This window comes from Phoenix dactylifera, chromosome 10, assembly GCF_009389715.1.
Source record: "Phoenix dactylifera cultivar Barhee BC4 chromosome 10, palm_55x_up_171113_PBpolish2nd_filt_p, whole genome shotgun sequence".
Lineage (NCBI taxonomy): Eukaryota > Viridiplantae > Streptophyta > Magnoliopsida > Arecales > Arecaceae > Phoenix > Phoenix dactylifera.
The window spans coordinates 3,307,702-3,329,319 of NC_052401.1; the positions used below are offsets into that span (position 1 = coordinate 3,307,702).

At 36.4% G+C, this 21,618-nt stretch overlaps 2 protein-coding genes across 2 annotated transcripts; one reads left to right on the top strand and one right to left on the bottom strand.

Annotated features, from left to right (window-relative positions):
* Nucleotides 1-1,041: 1,041 nt before the first annotated feature.
* LOC103711039 (mitogen-activated protein kinase kinase kinase 3-like) lies at nucleotides 1,042-9,921 on the bottom strand. Its single transcript, XM_008797010.4, has 11 exons — nucleotides 9,348-9,921; nucleotides 8,029-8,517; nucleotides 7,610-7,697; nucleotides 7,374-7,436; nucleotides 6,503-6,663; nucleotides 6,324-6,399; nucleotides 3,760-3,819; nucleotides 3,572-3,679; nucleotides 3,212-3,445; nucleotides 1,738-1,853; nucleotides 1,042-1,658 (listed from the first exon to the last, which is right to left on the bottom strand). Exons 1-11 carry the CDS (start codon nucleotides 9,749-9,751, stop codon nucleotides 1,403-1,405), a joined length of 2,055 nt encoding a protein of 684 aa, XP_008795232.1. The 5' UTR covers nucleotides 9,752-9,921; the 3' UTR covers nucleotides 1,042-1,402.
* Nucleotides 9,922-20,155: 10,234 nt separating this feature from the next.
* Nucleotides 20,156-21,391, top strand: LOC103711040 (thioredoxin M-type, chloroplastic-like). Its single transcript, XM_008797012.4, has 2 exons — nucleotides 20,156-20,538; nucleotides 20,946-21,391. The coding sequence occupies exons 1-2, from the start codon at nucleotides 20,310-20,312 to the stop codon at nucleotides 21,263-21,265; spliced, it is 549 nt and encodes a 182-aa protein (XP_008795234.1). The 5' UTR covers nucleotides 20,156-20,309; the 3' UTR covers nucleotides 21,266-21,391.
* Nucleotides 21,392-21,618: the final 227 nt, after the last annotated feature.

Below are 21,618 nucleotides of genomic sequence, written 5' to 3' on the forward strand. Positions count from 1 at the left end.
CATCTCGAAAGAAAATATCTATTTTGTGAATTTGACGTTGAGATCGATGGCTGCCTTCTTGCAAATCATGACGGCGCCTTGTATAAATCCTACTTGTATTATATATAGGTCTGAATTAAGTTCACCTGAGTGAGGATTGGTTTCTAGTTTATTTTCGTTTTCCCTGTCCAGCACCAGCACTTTGCATATATTTCATTTCTTGTGTCTTTCTTGAAGGCCAAACTGATCATATAAACGACCACCATTAAATTATATTATTTTTTATAGAGAAAATATTCTTGGAATATTTCCCTCTTAGGATTGGGTATGGTTTTACACCGACAGCAAAGGTAATTACATGTGTAAATATTTTGTGGGGAACTACTTCAGATTTCAGAGGTTTGGGTGAAAATTCCATTACTGGATTTGGTTTCAGCGTGCCGGTTGTCAATATGCAATTGCCTGACTCTGGCTTGTAGAAGTACTGATTGCAGGCTCTCTTGCACACGAGCAGCTTGCACCGAAGCAAATTGCAGAATTAAGCACTTGCGTCATTTCTTTGATGCATTGTTGGAGTCAGAAATGTTACTTATAAAAGCTTGTTGCAGAATTGAACCTTCATCTGCTAAGAAATCTCTCATCTAACATAAATTCCACATGGTCAAAAACACCGTGATCCAATATGGATTCTGCCAATCTTTTAGATGTATGGTAGCTGCCTATAGATTACACAAGGAGATGCATTGAACCTGTAGCAACTAGAAAAACCATGGCGGGCGTCTGGACTCTGGAGGAGGCAGTGTTTCCCAGTAGCAGGGTTTTTCTGTTGTGCAATCATAGTTAGAGAACTTTGCAGCATTCCAGTAACATCACTGCTGCCGAACTGTGCTCTCAAAAAACGAAAATGCTGCTGAATGGGTGTTTTAAAGCCTCCATAATTTTACAACCATGATTGCTTTGCCATGGAAAATTTCTGCTCAATCTATCTACAGGAATAAATCACCAATTTACATTCCGCAACTCAATTATTGTTATTAAGCTCCTGATGATGAAACACTGATACTTCGGAGAGGGAATAAAAGAGCCCATGATGCCATAAATGAAACAAAAAAAGGCTATCAACTCTTTTACATCTAATGAAACAACCTTTGCTCTGTACAGAATGTGGGATGTGATCTTACAATTACATCGATCATGTTGAAGTAGTACATATTTTATGAACAGAACCAATAAAATCAGACCACCCCTGCAACATCCCAGCAAGATCAGTTACATGTGTAGCCATCTCATCAATACTCCTTTCAGACTCTTCAAATGCATTTGCATTTGGATGAACTTTCAATGTTTATCCTGATCTTCCACCAGCAGTAACCCTGACTGCAATGATTTTTTTTCACTATTAGTATTTGTCTACAAATTCCTCCTATAGTCTTCTTGGAGAGTCAAAAGGCGTGGAAGCTTTCGGCTGGGCAATGTCTGGCCAACGATCTGCAAAATTGTTGCTTGGTCTCATTGGATAGAGTGCCCGATTGATTGGACTACAGTTAATTGCTCCAGCAGAAAAAGCTGGACGAGGGGGAGAAGGCAAGCAACTTCTATTACTCTGTTTGAATTGCCGTAGTGGACTTGAACAGGGTGAAACGGGCAAAGACATATTCGTTCTTATGCTCATTGCATCACTGCAAAAGAACAGAATTTGTGCTAGTCCGATAAGAAGCAGGCATTTGATTTATCAATGAAGGATTCAGATGATGATACCTTGGGTTTCTATATCCTGAAGAAAATGCTGAGGGATATTCAGTTACATGTCTTATCCCATAATCTCTAACACGTAGAGGAGAAATACTTCTCTTGGAGGAAAATTTTGCGGTGATCTGCATGTGATTCACAAGTTAATGGTCGTAATGCTAAAAATCAATCGCTCCAATATAAATTAGCTATTCAGATCAGGTAGATCAGTCGCATAAATTAATTCCTTTGCAGTAGAATTTTCTACCTAGAAAATAAGTTGAATTAACAAATATCCATGTTTGGGCAAAAAATACTAGTGGAAGTCATATTTTTATTTCAATATCTTAGGGGCAAACTTCGATTCTTTTGAGTTTGAAGAGAGAGAGAGATAAACAGGGAGAAGGAAAATGGAAGTGACACCCTCAAATCTTTCTCCATTAAATTTATTTAACAAGTCATTAGCTAAAAGAACATATGCAAAACTAATCCCCCCTTAAATAGTTACATCTGTTAAAGCATAATATACCTTGTTGACCCTTTACCTATCTGCTTATGCTTTTGGAGTAAATTGGTTGGTTAACATGGTATCAGAGCTCTGGTTTGGTGGAGGTCATTAGTTGGAATCCCCTTCATGTCAATAGTTTATCTAATTATCAACAGTTATCAGTTGTTCTAATTCCCCTTTCCTTATCAACTTAGCCTTTTGTGGCCAATAGGTCAGTTAACAACATCTAAATATACAAAGCTATGCACCAATTCCTCTAATTCTTTCTCCATGAATTTACATTGACGGGGATACCAGATACATTTTACGAAAAAGACTCCTGCAAACAATTTTTGTGAGAAAAGTCACTATTTCACAAAAAGAATTATAAGATGGCACTTTGCAAAGAAACCTGATTACCTAACCAATTAACAGATGTCCCATTTGTTTTGGAATTTGGATCGAGTAGAGCATCACATTTCATGTCACTCTTCTAATGCAGCGCAATACCCCCTTCCAACTGAGCTTTGTCAATATTTTTTCCTCATCACCTTCCCCCCCCCCCCCCCCCAAACACACACAGACACACTTTCAGAGACATGGCAAGTCAAACAACAAAGTGTCCCTCCAGCCCTCCATGAGAAGGGGGAAATATGTAAATATATTGATCCAGGAGCCTGTGGCATGCATAGTTATTGTGCTCTTATAATTATGTTAACGTTATATTTTTATGCAGCAGTTTGTCTATATTGAAGCAAATATATATACTGATTAAGATTCTTCCATGTATTGATTGTCGATACTTCTGAGTGTGGGATTGTAAATATTTTTTGCAAGAAGCGGAGAACTGATTAAGACTATAGAATCTATGATTTGACTGCTTGACAGAATGACAGTTCATAAACTGAGGAGAAAAAACATATAAATAGAACGTATGTAATTGGAGGCCGTGAAAAGAAATATTGTGTGACTCTATATTAATTCAAGACATGGGTTCATAGGTTTTGAAAACTATACCTTAGTATGACTTCCATCAGAAGAAGGCAACATGTCACTAATCATATTGAATTTTGCAGCTTTTATGGTTGGTTGATCTCGAACAAAAGGGTGATCCATCAGCTGAGCTGCTGTAGGACGAGCTGATGGGTCACGCTGCAAGCATAGCTTTAGAAAACATTTTGCATCCGAAGAAAGGTTCTCTGGGATTTCTGGTATATCTTTGCTATTTGCAATTTTAAATATTGCAGCTACCTGTGAAGTGCAACATAACTTTAACACACAGGAAAACAACTAATATAGCCCTAAAACCTCACGCATCCATATCAGATGAGATCATGTTGTCAAAAGGAAAAAGAGAGAAAATAATAAGTAGCTCACCCCTTCATACTGGCTCCAAGGAGGTTTTGAAGTTGCCATCTCAAGAATTGTACATCCAAGGCTCCATATATCCACTGAAAGGTTGTAGCCATTGCCATTCATGATAACCTGCAAAAGTTCAAGTGCTTGGTAATCCAGGCATGAAAAGGAAGAAACAGGTCGAGTAAATGTCATCTGAAATAACTAACCTCGGGAGCCATCCAGTAAGGGCTTCCTTTGAAAGAACGTATTGAAGTGTAAGATGAAATCTGTTTCAAGAAAAATGAGCATAACAGAATCAGAAACCAACTCTTATATATATAATTTTCAAGATATCACACATACATTACATAAGAGGAGAATGAGGATTATTTGTACAGACATCAGACAAGAGCTTAGATGATGATTGGACTTCAAGCTCTAAGTTAATATTTGTTCATCCTGGTAAATATTATATTTTTAAACTCTAATTTTGCGTAACCTTTTCAAATATAGGCTTATATAGATGGCCTCTATTTAGTGCAAAAACATTCAACAGGCATTAATTACTTCCTTGGATCTGCCTATCTAAATGTTTTAATTTTGAATAAGCATGAATCATGGCTTTTTGCTAGAAGGAGGACCTAATAACATAAAGTCACACATCAAGGTTGTTGTCAAAAGGTTTTATTTTTTCCTCCTTCAAATTTCAGATTTAGTCTAGAAATAACTGTATTTGCAAATGCACTGCAATCTTTGGCAACACAGACAGCTATCAGGACTTGCTTACTTTATTGCCACAAAGCGAGTTAGCTTTCCACTTCATAATGTCCACTGCAGTCTTTTGGGCATTAATGTAATTATAAAGAAAGTTACAAGGCACTTGAGCCGTAAAAGTGGACCTTACTGCTTTGCTTTTCTCTCATCCTTCTTTCTCCTACTCTGTGGTATCATATTATACCATCACCAAAAATTCATCTCAAATTCAATGTGTCTTCTTGTCATTCAGACCTTTTCCTTTGTTTCCTTCCTTTGTGTAACCTACTTCTATTTGCATCAGCAATTCCTCCAGTGAGCACTTGCTCTGACAAATCTGTCACCAGGTCAAAGCTACAGGTAACAACAGATCATGAAGACGAGATCAGGTTGCCCAAGTTCTTCCTATCAGTGGCAAGAAAATTGAGTCACGAATATCAAAGTTCATATTAAGGAAGAAACTGAAGCCCTTAGGAAATTCAAGAAAGTTTCTGAGATAGCTGGAATGTTGGGCCTCTTTTGCATCACTCAGAATTGCCTTTTCACCTGCCTGTCCTAGACTTTCTTTCAGATCATCTGATGTAACTTCCTCCAGTCTGCTAAGTTCTAACAGATGAACTGAAGACCAACATATCAGCTGCTAGAAAACATAATTTCCATAAGGCCAACTTTCACACCTTATCCATGCTTGTATGCTTCTGCAAATGTGCCTCTTAATAAGAAGAAATATAACTGCAATAATGGCTGGTCTCCAACACACCTAAAAATATATCAAATAAGACAATGACTATTCAATTCTACTCTTGCCATATCTTGGCCATTGATGCAATGAAATATCTTAGTATAATTCTATCCTTCTCATCCAATCCTTCTTCACATGTAGTCACTCTCTTTTGACATCATTTTGTCCCATCCAGGCAGTCAGTCACCACTATCTTTTATTACTGTGCATCTTATCAGTTGAGTAAGCAGCAGGGTTCAATGAGCCTCAGCACACAAGTCATTTTCCATAATTCAACTAACACCCTAATCTTCAAAGAGCCAGAACCAAACAAATCACCATTATGGCATTTAAATGCCTCTTAAAAATGCTACTATGATCAATATGCAACAGAAGGGAGCACAAAATCTCTGAAACCATATCAGTATATACTTAAGATATCCTTCCTCCAAAGAATGCAAACCTTTCGCAGGACATCTCTAGATCCAATTTGCCAAGAAACCCTAACAACTGGCTTTTACATGTCCTACCTAAATTAACAACTTCCTTCGCGATAACACTAGTCTAGCAATTTCAATTTTGTACTGAACTGGTTAATGGGGCCTCTCATCTTTACAATAAAAGGATTAATTACTTGACAAATAAAAGGATTCCCATCAGTCTTATTGTATTCAAAAAGCTTAATTACTTGACAAATAAAACTTTAAATCAAGTATGCCTGCCAGCAAAACAAAGACCATAGACATTACATTTGGATACCAGAAAACCACTTGGGAATTACTTTTCGAGGGGAGAAAAAGAAGCTCATCCACCACCAACTTTATTTTCAAACACATCAGAATTTGATTCCTGGTTCTCATTTCTGTCCTGTCAAATTCATTTTGACCACATTGTGATCATGAATATCCACAACTGCAATAGTACTCTTAGAAAACTTTATCCTACAAAAGAAACTGTATTATGAATAAATTTAAGCTACAGATGCTGACATTGTCCTCCACATAAACAATTAGGTGTTCTCAGCAACTCAAGTGGCTTTTTCAGCCAACCTGCTTGCCTCTGAATCAGAGAAGCTACATATATTATAAGTTCTCTCACAAGTGAGAAGGATTCCCATGGCAATGACAAGCTAGGGTACGAAAAAGTTTGTTTGATGCTTCCATGAACAAAAGGCCAAGGAACACTGCTTCATGATGCATTTGATGACCTGAATGTTCCAGTTATAAATTACTTCAACAGTTCAACTATCAGAAATATATTTCAAGTTTATCCAAATTTACTAGCAAATTGTAACTTTCATAAGTCAAGGGAGCTTACATGTTTGGCCATGCCAAAATCAGCAAGCTTGATTTCACCATTAGAGCCTACAAGTATGTTCGCCCCTTTAATATCCCTGCCAGGTAAACAGTCAACCTTCAGTCATCGCCGCACTAACCAACTACGAAAATATATCCTTTGCAAGTGTATATAACTAAAAATGTTTGGCAGCCAAGTACCTATGCACAGTATTCCTCCCATGTAAGTAGGCAAGCCCGAAAAGAATCTGTCCAGTATAACTACGAATTACAGGTTCTCTGAAAGGACCGTACTCCTGAAGTAACTTATGTATAGAACCACCAGATACATACTCAAGATAAACTGAAAGTGCGTCTTCAGCCTGTATTAAGAAAAAATGAAAAAGAATATTATTTCAACTCAATCCAAGTCATTTTCACATGGTTGTTAATTTAAAGAAAGAAATTTCCTAAATAACTTCCGAAAAGAAGTTGAATTGCTAGAGAATGGAATCATTTATGCCAAAATATCTTGGTTTCATATTCCAGGTTTCCTTGATCCACTTTGGTGAATGTTCAATTATGCAAGATGGCACCCCTGCATTAAGCATATCAATTGTGGGAATGAAAGGGGGACCGCATTTGTGGACCTATTCATCCTTGCATTGATTGTGCTGCACCCTCAGTCCTACATTTATTGGACTTATTCATCCTTGCTTTGGTCTTTATTGATCCTGTTTTAAGACTAATTGACCTGACAATAGAAGTTAAGAGAGGCCATCCCCATTACTAAGATTGAAGAATTATGGCCCAATTAGTTTTCATGTGGGGTCTAGGTCATCAGTTTCTTTTTTCTCTTACCTCCTTTACAACCTCTTTTTCCATTATGATAGGCCCATTAGTGCACAGTCCACCTTGATGGACTGCATTATCATTCCATTATCTCTCTACCCTTGTCATTGCATATTGTTTACTTTTTTTCCTAAAGTGCAGCATATAGAGTAGCACTGAAAAAGAGATAATATGAACAACCAAATACATATAAATCACCAGGTCATTGCTACAGAGAAATTACTGAACAGATTCAAATTACCAGTTCACTGCCGTAGTACTGCACAATATTTGGATGTGAGAGCTGACTAAGCAAAGTAATTTCCTGCATTCATGAGAATAAAAGTCAACTTAAATCCTATGATTTGATTTGGTCATGCAAATCATAATTTCATATTAACCTATGACAGGAAAGAATCTAAAGTAATACAGAAATGGGAATATATATGTGTGTATCTGTGTGTGTTCCCTGATAAATTGATTAAGATTAGAAAATACCTGGTTTAGTTGCCTGAGGCACTCTTTTGAATTTGAGTCATCAGAAATAACTGTGACCTCCTTAATTGCACACATCTGCCCACTCTCACTGCAGAATACGCACCACAAATATCAGCTCTATAGAAATTTTATAATTTGAGACAAAAGTTTAGATCTCAAATGCACATGTTGAACATGAATGAAGAGATATTTTATAATTTCAGCGTAATAAAACAATTAACATATCTAGAATGTAATGGTTTGAAGAATTTTGCCTCCCAAAAAATAAAAATAAAGAAATTTTACAAAGGCTTTTAAGTTCATTTTCAAAAGATTTCTTTAGTATAATTTAATGCATCCAAGAATTTTTTCTTAAGCTTTCAAAAACATTCATAGCACAAAATGTTGCATCTCTTTAGAGGAGAAAAGAGACCAGGTACCTGTTAAATCCGAGATAGACATGGCCAAATGTTCCCCTTCCCAATAACTTTCCCTTCTTCCAGTGTGACTGAAGAGAATGTGTAGAGGAAGATCTGGGAGAACTTGGAGGAAGAGGTAATGGATGAGGTGGGCTTCTCAGGTCATCCTGCTTTTGAGTTGGTGATCCTGGGCATAAACTGAACGCTCTGGGATGTCGCGGGGATGTAGGAAATGGATGGCATCTTGGACCAGGGGGAGAACTAAGCGTTCTTGTATGGAAGACAGTCTCAATGGGAGTCTGGAAATGAGTATAAGCATTTCCATTGGAAGAACCATCAAAACCATGTCTTTGAAACTCTTTTCCCGGAGAAACAGGGAGCTCGGTGCATCTAGGATGCTCCAAAACTGGACTGCATGAGAAGAGATGTCTGTCATGGGTCCCATGATGATGCCTCTGTGAATCAGTTGTTGTATTTCTGCCCCTTGGCATGTTGATCGGGTCCGAATATCTAATCATTCCAGCATAGAGATAAAATAATTAATATAAATCAAACAAACCTGCATTTGAAATGAAATGATGAAATGTTTTAGACTTTCACAAAGCATGCCCAAAGTACAAAAAAAAAATTACACAGACTTGAACAATTTCAAGAGGCAATAAGCCTAAGAATCTCAGTATCATAAACTATCGAACAAGTTATGGTGCCTAACTACCTGACAAACGTTCCCATCATACCAGACATCCAGATTGGTCTGAAAACCATAGTGACCAGACTCAGAAACATTCCACCGAACAAGCCAAATCCTAAAGTACTGATACATAAACAAACAAGAGAACGAAATAAAGAGTTCGAATGCGGAAATAATGAGCCCCATCCCCTTAATTTCATTTAGCTCTATGAACTATCAGAAAATAGAGAAACAAAAGAAAAAACTTACATCAGACCATTAGATCATATGACAAGTTCATCAACAATTTCAAGATAATATATTTCCATCAATAGCGACAAACACTAGGATAAAACCCGTGCATCACAAACTTCAGCCCTGATCAATAATCCTTGGCAAAAGAATGTGAAAATTTGGATCTCATTAGAAACCCTGAGAGTAAAAAAACAGCACTCCCCGAGCACACAATTCCGGTAAAGCAACCAAACACCCGATGAAAACCCAATCTTTTAAAGACAGATAGGTCTCACAACGGAATCAAGCACCAATTTCTGATGCCGAAGCAGAAATGAATACAGGCTCGATCTAATCGCGACAAATCCATGAAGCAAACATCAAGAAAGACCCAAATAACAACAAAAACTCAATCCAAGAGACGAAACCCCGATACCTATAGAACCCCAGATCCGGGGTCTCCTCCGAAGACCCCGAGGAGCTGGAACTGGACGCCGACGCCGACGCCGACGCCACCCCAGGGTCGTGGGGCGACGTCGGCAGCGGCGACGAGATGGACGACGGGCGGGGGAGAGGATGCCCAAGGACAAACCCTGCCCCCGGCCCACGACCACGGGCACAACCGACGGGCGACAGATCTCTGCTCTTCCTGGCGAGAAGAACCTCATCAAAACTGTTAGCTTTCTCCTTCTTGTTGCTTCCCCTTTGAACCCGCTCCCCTTCCTCCACCACTACCACCTCCGCTGCCGCCGCCGCCGCCGCCTCTGCGTCCTTTTTCCTTGGACTCGAAGTAGACCTCGATTTCCATTTCGATTTCGACTTTCTCCACCACGGCAGCATCTTCGCAAGAAATCTCGGCACAAACGAAGGAGAATTCGAGAGAGCACGAATCGAGAGGAAGTGTCTGAGAGGAGAAAAGGAGATATTTTTAGGTTAGCGAGAAGCTGCGGGTTTGGAGGGGGAGGCGACGGGTTTTGAGCTACAGTGGATCACAGCTCAGCAGCCTACCGGCGGAGTGGGGTTGGGGTTAGTTGGTAAATAAGGAGAAAACCGATAGTGACACGTGAGACGGGATAGAATCTTCCTCGATATACACCCCCGTATCGATGATTTATCCAAGACGGAATAAGATATCCCCCATGTCCAATTTTCTGTGCTTGCTTAATGATAATATATACACGCCATGGCCATATAACCCAAGCATGCCCATGTCACATAGAAATCATTCTCTAAAGATAGAGAAAGTAAGTTATTATTATTATTATTATAATTCTTTTATCTTATGCTAGTACAATTATTAGATTCATTGTAAGAGCCATGTTCATCTCGAATTAGTAAGAGGTACTGTCATCCGAACTAGGGTTCGCTGGTGTTGATTTTGGTTGGAATCGGCAGTATTATTCTCAACATCTTCTTCTTTTTTTATGTAATTTCATTATATTTTATAAGTTTGTTAACGCATATAAGTGTTCCTAGCTTTGATGAATGTTCAGTATGGGTTGGATATTTTCCTGATGTCTGAATTGTGATTTCTATACGGCATGGGATCTGTTGTTCGTGTTGCTCTTAGGCAACATCAAGACTATCTTCTAGATGTCCATTGCCGTCTTCCATGTCTATTTTGATATGACGCCAGGTGAAGCGTCACCTTTTTTTATTGTAGGAGGAGGTGTGGTGACTCTGTGCAAATGATAGCGATGCCAAATGCAATAGCTGCATTAAAGCTTCTATGGTCATTTTCATATGGTAAAGTCGGTATTGTCCACATAACAGATCTTTATAGGTGTACTGATCTGATTTTGTTGGCCGTATTCACACCTGCGGTGTATGAGCTGCATTCACACCTGCAATGTATAAGTCACCATTGCACTTAAAAAAAAAAAAATACAGTGATCGCCTTTTAAGAAGATGGATGCATTCTTCTTTTTCAATGTGGGAGGTGGATTCATAAGGTTGAGGTGGATTGATATTAGAATTTAAAATTTACATACATACATACATACATACATATATATATGTTATATTAAATTTTTTAACCTCATAGCATGGTAATGCTTTATCTTTTGTTATTCGTGTTCCATATTAAAACCAAATAATTAATTTAATTTGAAGTTCGAGAGATAATGTCCAAAATTTTTATTTAATTAGAATCTTTTGAATTTTGTTGCTTGTGCAGTGTACAAGAAATTGCAAAACAAAAAATGCATCAGTTGGGAAAACAATTTGGTATCTGATTTATAATTGCTTCGACATTTACTTTTCTGATACGAGCTTAGATCTTGGCTAAAGTCTAGCTAAGCTCTTAAGATTTGTGGGGAAGGCAACTCAAAATATTCCGAACCAATTATCAATCAAGTTTGTGAAGATAATTTTTCTTATCTTGTAATGCTAGCTATACTCAATTCCTCAATTGATTCTGTGGCCGTGATTTTGGGTGCAAGTGTACGCAAATCAAGTGCCAAATTTGGGTTAGAGTGACTCATGCCTGTTATAGATTCTAGATGCACGTAAATAGGCATGTTTGCATGGAGCATGCATGGTTTCACATATGATGAAGCCATATATATGTATATATATATCACTTTGATGACTTTTCACTACATTCCAAAAGCCATTTTTTTCCAAAATGAGTCAAAGATATATGTGGAGCTTAAATTCTTCCTTCTTAAAAGTCTGTGCTTAACATCAAATTAGTTGCACCAACTCCCGTGATTGAACAATCTCATTGGTTTTATTTTCTCATGTATGGAGAGAGGGCGATGTGAGGATCCATGTGGGCATGTGTTTAGTCCCACATCGATTTTTCGTTAGGTAGATCTTGGGTACTTATATAGAATCAAGAAATTCAAATAATACCTTCCGACTAGCCATTTTAAGTGAGGTCCTAAGTTGTTATATATGGTATCAGAATAGACCTGAGCCATAACCTATGTAGACTAGGGGACACTGCAGCACGGATCTATTGGAGCTAACCACAAACCGATTATAGTATTTGTGATTAGATTTGAATCCTTAGCCTGACGAGGATATCAGGACTTGAACGGAGAAGTATGTGAGGACTCGTGCGGGCGTGTATTTAGTCCCACATCGGTTTTTCACTGGGTAGATCTTGGGTACTTATACAGGATTAAGGAACCCAAATAATACCTTCCGGCTAGCTATTTTAAATAAGATCCTAAGTTGTTACAGGCTATTAGCAAGCAAAATAATTAGTTAAGGAAACCGAGAGGATAAAGAACTAAACCTGCCTCTAGAATTTTCCTTGAACTTAATTGTAAGAGCACTCATTAAGGTTTGCTTAACATTATCCGATCTAGGCTAATAAATTAAGGGCCACGCTTTTTTGATTTCTTAGCAGAGCCATTCCAATATTTTCGTGGTGAGAGGTGGTTGTCTCATGCGTGGTCCTATAAGCACAATGTGGCTGCTTTTCTTTCTTTCGATTTTTGCTCATAAATAGTGTCATCCAACGAGTACATGTCTTAATGACATCACCGGGCCCATAGTGACGTTAGCTAGATCTCCTTTCTGGAAAAAATTATATCCTGCACCAGGTGTACCAATATAACTGCTATAATATGTAGCCTTTTTTACCACCTCAGTGTAAGGCTAAATAAAAAAAAAAAAGAGTGGATTTGGCTAAGCCTCTGCCCCTTCTTATGAAAGAATAGAATCCTAACCAAGCGCTCGAGGGAATGAAACATAGAAATAGAGTGCATGGATAGCTTCTAGAGTTGTGACGGTTTGGAGCACTCCGATTCCGAATTGAAGAAGAAAAATATTATTTAGCTCTTTAATCTACCTTGAGAAAACTTTACATTTTTTTGGTATAAAAAAAAACTCATCGTTTCATGCACATGTCCAGTGTGTTAGGCATTGCTCTTTATGAATCATTCTAATTATTCATAAGTGGATTAATAATTTCGAACTGTTTTGATCTCAAAATAGGCTAAGATGCAATCAATAATTGTGTCTATGGTTTGGATATTGCCTACTGATATAAATTGTTGTGCATCAGACGTAGAGTGTCACCTAAGAGTGGCAATCAGATAGGATCGAATCAAGTACTAATCAAATCAGATGTAGAAAGTTTATTAAATAGGTCAAAATTTCATATCTAAATCCGACCTATTTATTAAACGGATAATCTGATCCGACTCGTATAACTTATTTATTAAATAGATCAAAATAGGCTTAAACAAGTGAAGCAGATCGAATTAAATAGATTTGAAACAGCACGTTTTAAACAGGTCAGATGAATTGAATTATGTCCAAACTTAATTATTAAATAGATAAAAACAGATTAAACAAAATTAAGTCTAAACTTAAATCTAATTTATATAATAAATACGTCTAGAAAGGGTTGACCTAATTATATCCAAATCCATCGATGTCAAATCCAAAAAATTTTAAAGCCCCAGTGTCACCTTTCATATGGAGGTAGTAGATTCGTTCCCTTATCTTTAAGAAGATTTGTATCCCAGTATTTCCATGGGCCATGCTCCGTACCAACAACCTTTTAAATGAGATAAAATAATATCTAATCCATTATGGAGGCGGCTAGCGAGGTGACGTTTAGCTATAAACTATGGTTGGACCTGCAGCTAGAGTATTAGCATCAATTATATTTGAAAGGCCAATGGGCACTTGACTAGTTTGCTGATTCTTGGTGCTTGGGGTGGCAGCTTGGAATTGACTCACTCTAAATTTAAGCTTAAATCGGATCATATGTCAAGAGGTCCAGGTATATTGCCCATTGGATCATTATTCATTATAGTATGGTCATTGGCTTGATAAACTGACAAAATATTTGGAGACACCAATTTGCAATACATCTAGTTCAGTGTAGTCACAATCTTGATCAGCTTGTCTAGATTCCTAAATGACTTGACATCCAATAGTTAAACAAATTTAATATTACACTAACATTTTTTAAAAAAATAAAAAATAGCCAAAATAATTGAATATAAATATATATAAAGGATTGGGATGATTGAATTCAAGTTATAACTAATGTTTTTACAAGTTGGGAGATTTGGAGGTAGCAAGATGTTTTTTTTTTTTTTTTGAGAGAGAGAGAGAGAGAAATATGGAACAAACTATAGTTGCTTCTTCGTTCATCTCTAACTCACCATGACAATACCACTTGCTTAGCCTAGTGCCAAGCTAATACAAGGCAATCAGGTTCGACGATAAAAGGGTTGGATTTGATTACATGAATGGATTGATGGTAGCTGAAAATTTTGCATGTCAACATTTCTCTTCTTTCGTCTCTTTTTTGTTTTGCGAAGTCAAAAAGGGCACTTGCAGAGATCATAGAGTATCATGCGGATGAGAACCTTTATCTTAAATAATGGTACGCTTAAATCCATAAGGTCTTATAATTACTATACTTGAGTCTCAATCACTATCACTTATTAGATAGATTTCGCTTTCTTTAGATGAGGGTAGTTAGAAGGGCTCTTTAAATTTGAAGGATTTGGGAGCTACCTTAATTGTTTTTAATCATTACTCAAGGTTAGTTGATGACTTGCGGAAAGAACAAAGAAAATTAAGTATAAAGTAATGGCCACCTTGAGAGTTACATATTTAGCAAAGATTAGAGATCTCTGGTTGCTTCCATGCCATGCCATCTTCGAGAGCATTTATCAAATTGATTAGGCATTGTATCAATATCAATTTTTATCAGGAACAATGTCCCGTGGTTAATCATCATATCCATACTAACTAATGCAACTAATCAACAAATAATATACAATAAAATTCTATTACAACATAACACTGTCTTGAAGGGCATCTAATGCACACCAAAATGCTTAATTATGTTCCATTTTCTTGGCACTGGAGATCAGTTTTATAATCCATTACTTCAAGTATCGGTGGCCTTCCTCAGATAAATTTGAGCATGAGTACCGTAGATTGAATGGGTACAGATTTCATGTGACATCAATGAATTAGCCCCTAAGAACATGTACTAAGGTAATAGGATCACAATTTGCATCGTGATTACACCAAGGTGCTAAAGTGATTGCTTTGGAGGACAATGAAATACCATAGAAATAGATCAAGGTAAAACAGTGAGGACCCGTACAGAACGTGTATTTAGTTCTATATTGGTTATACGCCGAGAAAATCTTAGGTATTTATACATGATTAAGGAATCTAAATAATACCTTTTAGCTAGCTATTTTGGGTGAGGTTCTGCGTTGTTACGAAACCATATAAGATTGCCAAGCATGCATGCCCCTATCAATGCATTCTATTTTTCTTCTTAGAGAACTTTCCTCACTTTTTCTTCTTGATAGCTGAATCTGATACAAGATGCAAGTCTGCAACAAAGTCGGACATCCATTGATTGCTTAATTTGAACCAAAGCCAAATATATGCTCCAAGAACCAGAGTCTCTTCAAATTGGCCTCCTTAGGCTAATCTTTTGTTTGTTGAGGACTACTTTGAAAGGTTCAAATCCGACGTGATTTGTCATCAATACTTTTGATAAAGGGAGCATTATATTATGAGGTACCAATCATTAAGATTCTAATAATATCTTCATAGGCTTTGTGCCCCTAGCAATCCAAATGGGGCCCTGCAAAAATAAAACCTTCATTACTTCCCAACAAAGCAATTGACACTATGTCCTTGTCCAATGCCCAAGGATTATAGCATGATGCTTTGGAATTATGTAGTTGATCGCAATCAAAGATGCATTTCCCGGCACATTCATCGGCCTAACAACAATGACCAAAGGGAACACGAGAGCGAACTTAAGATCTTGCTATCGTCTCATAATGTGATGATTGATTCTCCATCTAATCTCTACTCTTTATAGTTTGGTATAGGCCCTTGGTTTTAAAATTCCATCAACATGCTTAGATTTAGTCAGCGAAGATTCCTTTGAGTTTAGTGAGGATAAGGTTAGGGGTAAAATATATAATCACATTGTGGACATATAGAAAGGTATAATAATCGGTAACACGTGCATGGAATGATCGCTCGCGACTTAGCCTTTTGTTCCCATACAATTTATCCATCAAGATGTTGTGATTACTGATGGCGTCCTCTGTTGCGGATCATTCGGGCAGAACATTACGGATAGACCATGCCGCTCTATCTTTTTTTATTTTCGGTATTGCTCATTTTCTGATGTGATTGGCTGTAGTCAAAATAGGTGAATCCAAATCATCTGGTTACAGTGAGAGAAAAAAATGCCGTGATTTGGAGGGATGCTTCATGAGCTTCATAGAATGGTGTTTGTCGTCACGTACATCAACTTAGGTGATGGGTTAAGTCCAAATTCCAGAATGAATTGGTTCATGGTCCAACCCAAATGTCAGTCAAATTGCGAAGTTGCGAAGGAATGGGGCAGCTCCAACGCACAACTAGGGGTTTGACGCGTGGCTCACACTGCATTGGATGATGCGAAGAAAAGAAAAAAAAAAAAGAAGAAAATCACATCGTGTCAAATCTGTACAGCTTGACTTAGTTCCATTGAGGAAAATTGGTGGTCGTTTGGAACATGTGACATTTGGTACTTTTTGGTGTTTGGAAAAATTTTTATTTTACTAAAATATGTTTTTTGAGATGGTAATTTTGGAAAATATGATATCTAAAAAAATAATTTTATACTTTTTAAAATGTTTTATATTTGGTTGAGCAACTATTTTTCTAGAAATGTTGTATAAAATACCTATTATACTCTTAATAAAGCGAAAGATCTCGTCCATAAATTTTGATGGCTTAAGAGTACTTATGAAAAAAAAATGACATCAATTTTCAATCGATGGAAAAATAGCTTTTTCATGTCTCTTATAAATTTTTTTTTTCTATAAAATATAGAAATCTTATTTTTATATAAATGTTATTTCTTTATTTCGCTTCTTTGAAAACTCCAATCAAATAAAAGATATTTATTTTATTTTTCTATTGACCACTTCCTTATTTTTCCACAAACCAAATGACTGAATGAGTTCTTGAATTGACCGTGAGCCAAATGCATGTCTTATGTTTGTTTGGCAAGAAAGAGATCGAGTACATTTTCTCAGAAGCCTACGTCATGCATCTGACACAGCATGTATAGAAATACTACTTTTTCATCTCGCTTCTTTAAAAACTTTAACCCAATAAAAAGAATTCTTTTATTTTTTCTGTTGATCATTTTCTTATTTTCTAGCGAACCAAACGACTGAGCCAAATGCATGACTTGTGTTTGTTTGACAAGAAAGGGAGTACACCTTCTCATAAGCTTGTGTCATGCATCTGACGCAGAGTATATGAACTTTGAGACCAATTCACTCTGAAATTTTTGATTTAGTTGGTAAGGGTGCAAGCGAATCGAGTAGACTTGGGTATGACTTCAGTGGCATCCGACCCATAATAGACGTTCGTGACCGACATTTTAGACTTGGATCCCAAAAATCTTGGTCGAGTTCCATAGATTTGGACATGATCAGAAAACCGACCTCGGCTCGACATGGATCCATTAAATGATGGCTCGAACGTTAGATTCGAAGGCAATTATGATCAGATATGAGTAAATCTAGACAGGAAATTGACCTCACAACATGCATTCCTAGATCTAGTACAGAAGTAGGATGTAATTGAGCCCTACCTTACTAAAATTGGCTCATCAGCCCCGATCAGACTAAATGCGATCAAACCTGATCACATATGACTTAACCAAAATTGGTTCAATCAGGCAAGATATGGGCTACTCTGATCTAAACTTTTGAAATCAGCCCCAACTACAAATGAATCTACGGTACATTCGTGGTTTTAAATAATAGTGTTATAGCTATCGTACTAGTAGTTGTAATACTTTCTGCAACTTATAACGTATCTTTATAACGTAAATGGTGACCATTATTTTCACCTGTATTTTCTTTTAAACAGAATATTTTTTTTTCAAAATTTAATTTTTTTTAAAAAAATTTGCTCAAAAAATAATTGTACCATGCGATATTATTTTATTTAATAAAAAAATAGATGGTAAGATAATGCCATTATTTCTCCATTAGTACACATTATAACATCACCAATATCAGCCATTATTGTAGGAATTATTTTAATACTAAAATTTTAAAATGGCTATTATAATGCTTATAACATCTGGTAACAGTTATGTTGAGGGTCCATCATAATGGGATACCATGTTCTTTGAAACCTTGAACATAACAATGTTTACAATGTAAATCCTTCATTGGTTGATGCTTTTACAGTATATCAGGAGTCTGCCTCTTAATATTTGAAGGCACCATCCAAGTCTGTATCCTATATTTCTGAGACCTTATCCACATTCCCCAGGGACAGGCCATTGAGATAAAGATTGAAGACTTCGTACATAGGGAACTCATTGTGGGCCTTTTCTTTAATTTTATTGTTTCCCTTGTCTTACTTCTTGTATGAAGAGCCTCATATGCAGGTCATTTTATATCCCATTGATAATAAAAAAAAAAATAAAAAGAAAAAGATAAGAAAGAAAGGAGATTGCATGAGATTAAGCTCGTTTGGCAGAATTTTTAGTGGGCTAGAAAGTACTTTTTGACCCTCGAAAAGCATTTTTGGATGGAATAGAGGTGTTTGATAAAAAAATCGGAAAATTATTTTAGCTTTCTTGAAAAGCTAAAGCAACTTTCTAGAAGAAGCTCCATTTTGGAGCTTCTTTGGAAAAGCACTTTTAGCATGCATCGAAAAGCTGTTTTAATTTTTAATTTTTTTTTGAACCAAAATACCCATAATAAAATATTATAATTACAAAAATTAATTCCTAAAAATATTATATTAATAAAATATTAATATATAATAATTATTATTATAATATTTTATATCTTTATTATTGTATTATACTATAAAAATAATATTATATTACACTATATCATTGATGTGTTATGTTATATAATATTAAATTATGCTATAGTATACAATATTATATCACTATATTATAATAATATTATATTACATTATAGTAATATTATACTATATCTTATATTTATGTATTAATATATATTATATTTTATTATGCTCTATTGTATAACACTATATAATATTCTTTATGGTCATTTTTTCATACCAAAAGTAATTTTTCAGTTTTTTTACTAAATACATATTAAGGTTCTACGACATTTTACAATTATAGTTACCAAACAACAAATAACTTATATAAAAGCTCTACTTCAAAAGGCTTTACTTCAAAAAGCTCTACTTTTGAAAGCTCTACTGCCAATAGCTCTGCCAAATGGGGCTAAATCCAAATCAAATATGTCCACTAAGTAAATGCACCATCTATTTAAGTTTTACAATAAGGAAAGTGTAAGTTTTTGGGGATGCTGATTACTTGCGCAATGGAATAGGCTTGGTATGTGGTGAGCTGGATTTTGTCCGAAGAAGGGACGTGTCTGGTTCAGACCATGACCCAAGTTCCACTACTCTCCAAAATAAACACTACCAATGATTAGGGATTGTAGTCGGCCAAGTTTGTCCGGACATCCGGCCAGTCCCAAATCCTAATAGGATCCATTTAGCAAAATCTTATAAGGTTTGTAAAGGATTTGGGATTTAAAATTAAAACTCATTAAGTTTTAGGATAAGCTTGTGATTTGACCCTCAGATATCCGTTACCCGATCCTGATTATGTATAATATATATACTCTTTATAAAATATTATAAAAATATATATACAATAGAGGGGTGAAGAAATTATGGGCTTAATGTTGGTATTACGGATTATGGATATTTGTTAAAGTTTGAATTGTCCAATTTTATTTGATGTTAGTTATATCCAGATCATTATGTGAATATCTTTGCTTATGTTCTTGCATCTTTTTGTTTATTTTTTTTTAGTTCTGGGTTGGATACCCAATTTGACCCGAATTAGTCCAATCCACATAAAAATTAATCGAATGGGTTTGGATACCTGACGGATTTATCATTTTCTTGATGGGGCAATTTTGAAATTTTTTTGAGCAAATTTTTAATCGAATCTAGGATAGATTTAAGTAGTAGAATTTTAAATGAATTCGGAAATGAGTAGAGCAAATTTTGTAGATAACTTAGGTATTGCCATGCCTACCAATGATTGAAAAATTGGTGGCCCATGGCTTTTCAAAAGTTAGAGAGAGAGAGAGAGAGAGAGAGAGAGAGAGAGAGAGAGAGAGAGAGAGAGAGAGAGAGAGAGAGAGATTGGTGGTCCATATATCTAAAAATTCCATCCACATAACATATGAGATCCCAAGCACCTTACATTCCTCTGGATATCCAATGAGCAAAAGGAGGGGAAAAAATGTGATTTGCCTGGTCCACAAGCTCCCCTATCTACCTTCTCTTCAGGACCAACCAAAGTTAACAGAAGAGTACCAAGAAAAAGAGGAGTTCAGAGAAGAACAAGGAGGTCAGATAAGTAGGAATGGCTTTAGAAACCTGTTTCCAAATGAGCACCATTGCCTCCACAACTCCGACTAATAGTAGAGCCAGATTCTTCTCCTACAAGGAAAAGCATAATTTGCCAGCAAACAGTGGATTAAAGAGAGCTATTTCAGCCCTCTCATCATCGTCGACTCCATCCACATCGATCCCTTCGGCTAATAACCGTCGTAAACGTTTCATCTGTCAAGCTAAAAATGCAGTGGATGAAGGTAAATTTGTTGACTCTTTTGCTCTTTCATGTTGGACATATGTTGCATCTGATACTTTCCAAGTGCAACAGAAAAGCTGAAGTGATGGTATTGTTTTGCATGATCTCATGAGGAGTTAGTTCTCACTTTGTATCAGAAAGAACTAAGGTCTTTTAAGTGCCTTTAAGTTTTGTTCTTTCTCATTTTCAGAGAAATTTTTCTTTTTCGCATTTCATAGAAAGTGTGTAATATACTGCAATTAAGTTTCTCTAACTGATGAAGGAGTTCATTTCATTCTTACGAGATTCACTTAGCTTCTAACTGGAAATACATAATGGCTACAATATGATGCATCTTGACTTGAACCTTAAACTATTTTACATGGTGTTCAAAGATCATAACTGTGATATATATGGGGCAATCTGCAGTCCTGGTGGTGAATGATGCCAATTGGGACAGCATGGTCATTGGCTGCGGAACACCAGTACTAGTAGATTTTTGGGCACCATGGTGTGGTCCCTGCCGGATGATTGCACCAATTATCGATGAATTGGCCAAAGACTATGCTGGAAAAATTATCTGCTGCAAGGTCAACACCGATGAATGCCCGAACATCGCATCTAAGTATGGTATTCGGAGCATCCCAACTGTTCTATTCTTCAAAAATGGCGACAAGAAAGAGAGTGTCATTGGAGCAGTGCCAAAGAGCACATTGTGTGGTATCATAGACAAATATTTGGAAATGTGATCAGGTTCTTAATTGTATGGTCAAGTAAATGTAGACTATGGTTGTCATGTTACATCATGGCATTGTAATTTCATGAAGTTACCATCTATAAATCTCTCGTCTTGTACCTTTATGTTTGCCTTTTAATATTTCTCAAGTTGTGGAAGAAGCTTTACACCTTAAATCTAAATTAGTCATATGAACAAAAGAATACAAGTTAATGGACATCCCAGACTACTTGTCATCAGTTACCTATCTTATCCAAAGTCATACTCAAAACCTAATTCAAGTCTCTGTTCAGTTTTTGTTTTTTGGACGAACTACTCACTTTTGTTGAATCACTCATTTCTAGAGAAACAGAGTGGCAAAGATAT

Bases quoted from the DNA above. Each gene is read 5' to 3' on its own strand.
- LOC103711039 (XM_008797010.4), bottom strand. From the start codon at position 9,751: ATGCTGCCGTGGTGGAGAAAGTCGAAATCGAAATGGAAATCGAGGTCT. The intron at 8,518-9,347 runs GTATCGGGGTTT...TGGAATGATTAG, and splicing joins CCGGATCTGGGGTTCTATAG to ATATTCGGACCCGATCAACA. The intron at 3,680-3,759 runs GTTAGTTATTTC...GAACTTTTGCAG, and splicing joins CTTACTGGATGGCTCCCGAG to GTTATCATGAATGGCAATGG.
- LOC103711040 (XM_008797012.4), top strand. From the start codon at position 20,310: ATGGCTTTAGAAACCTGTTTCCAAATGAGCACCATTGCCTCCACAACT. The intron at 20,539-20,945 runs GTAAATTTGTTG...GGCAATCTGCAG, and splicing joins TAAAAATGCAGTGGATGAAG to TCCTGGTGGTGAATGATGCC.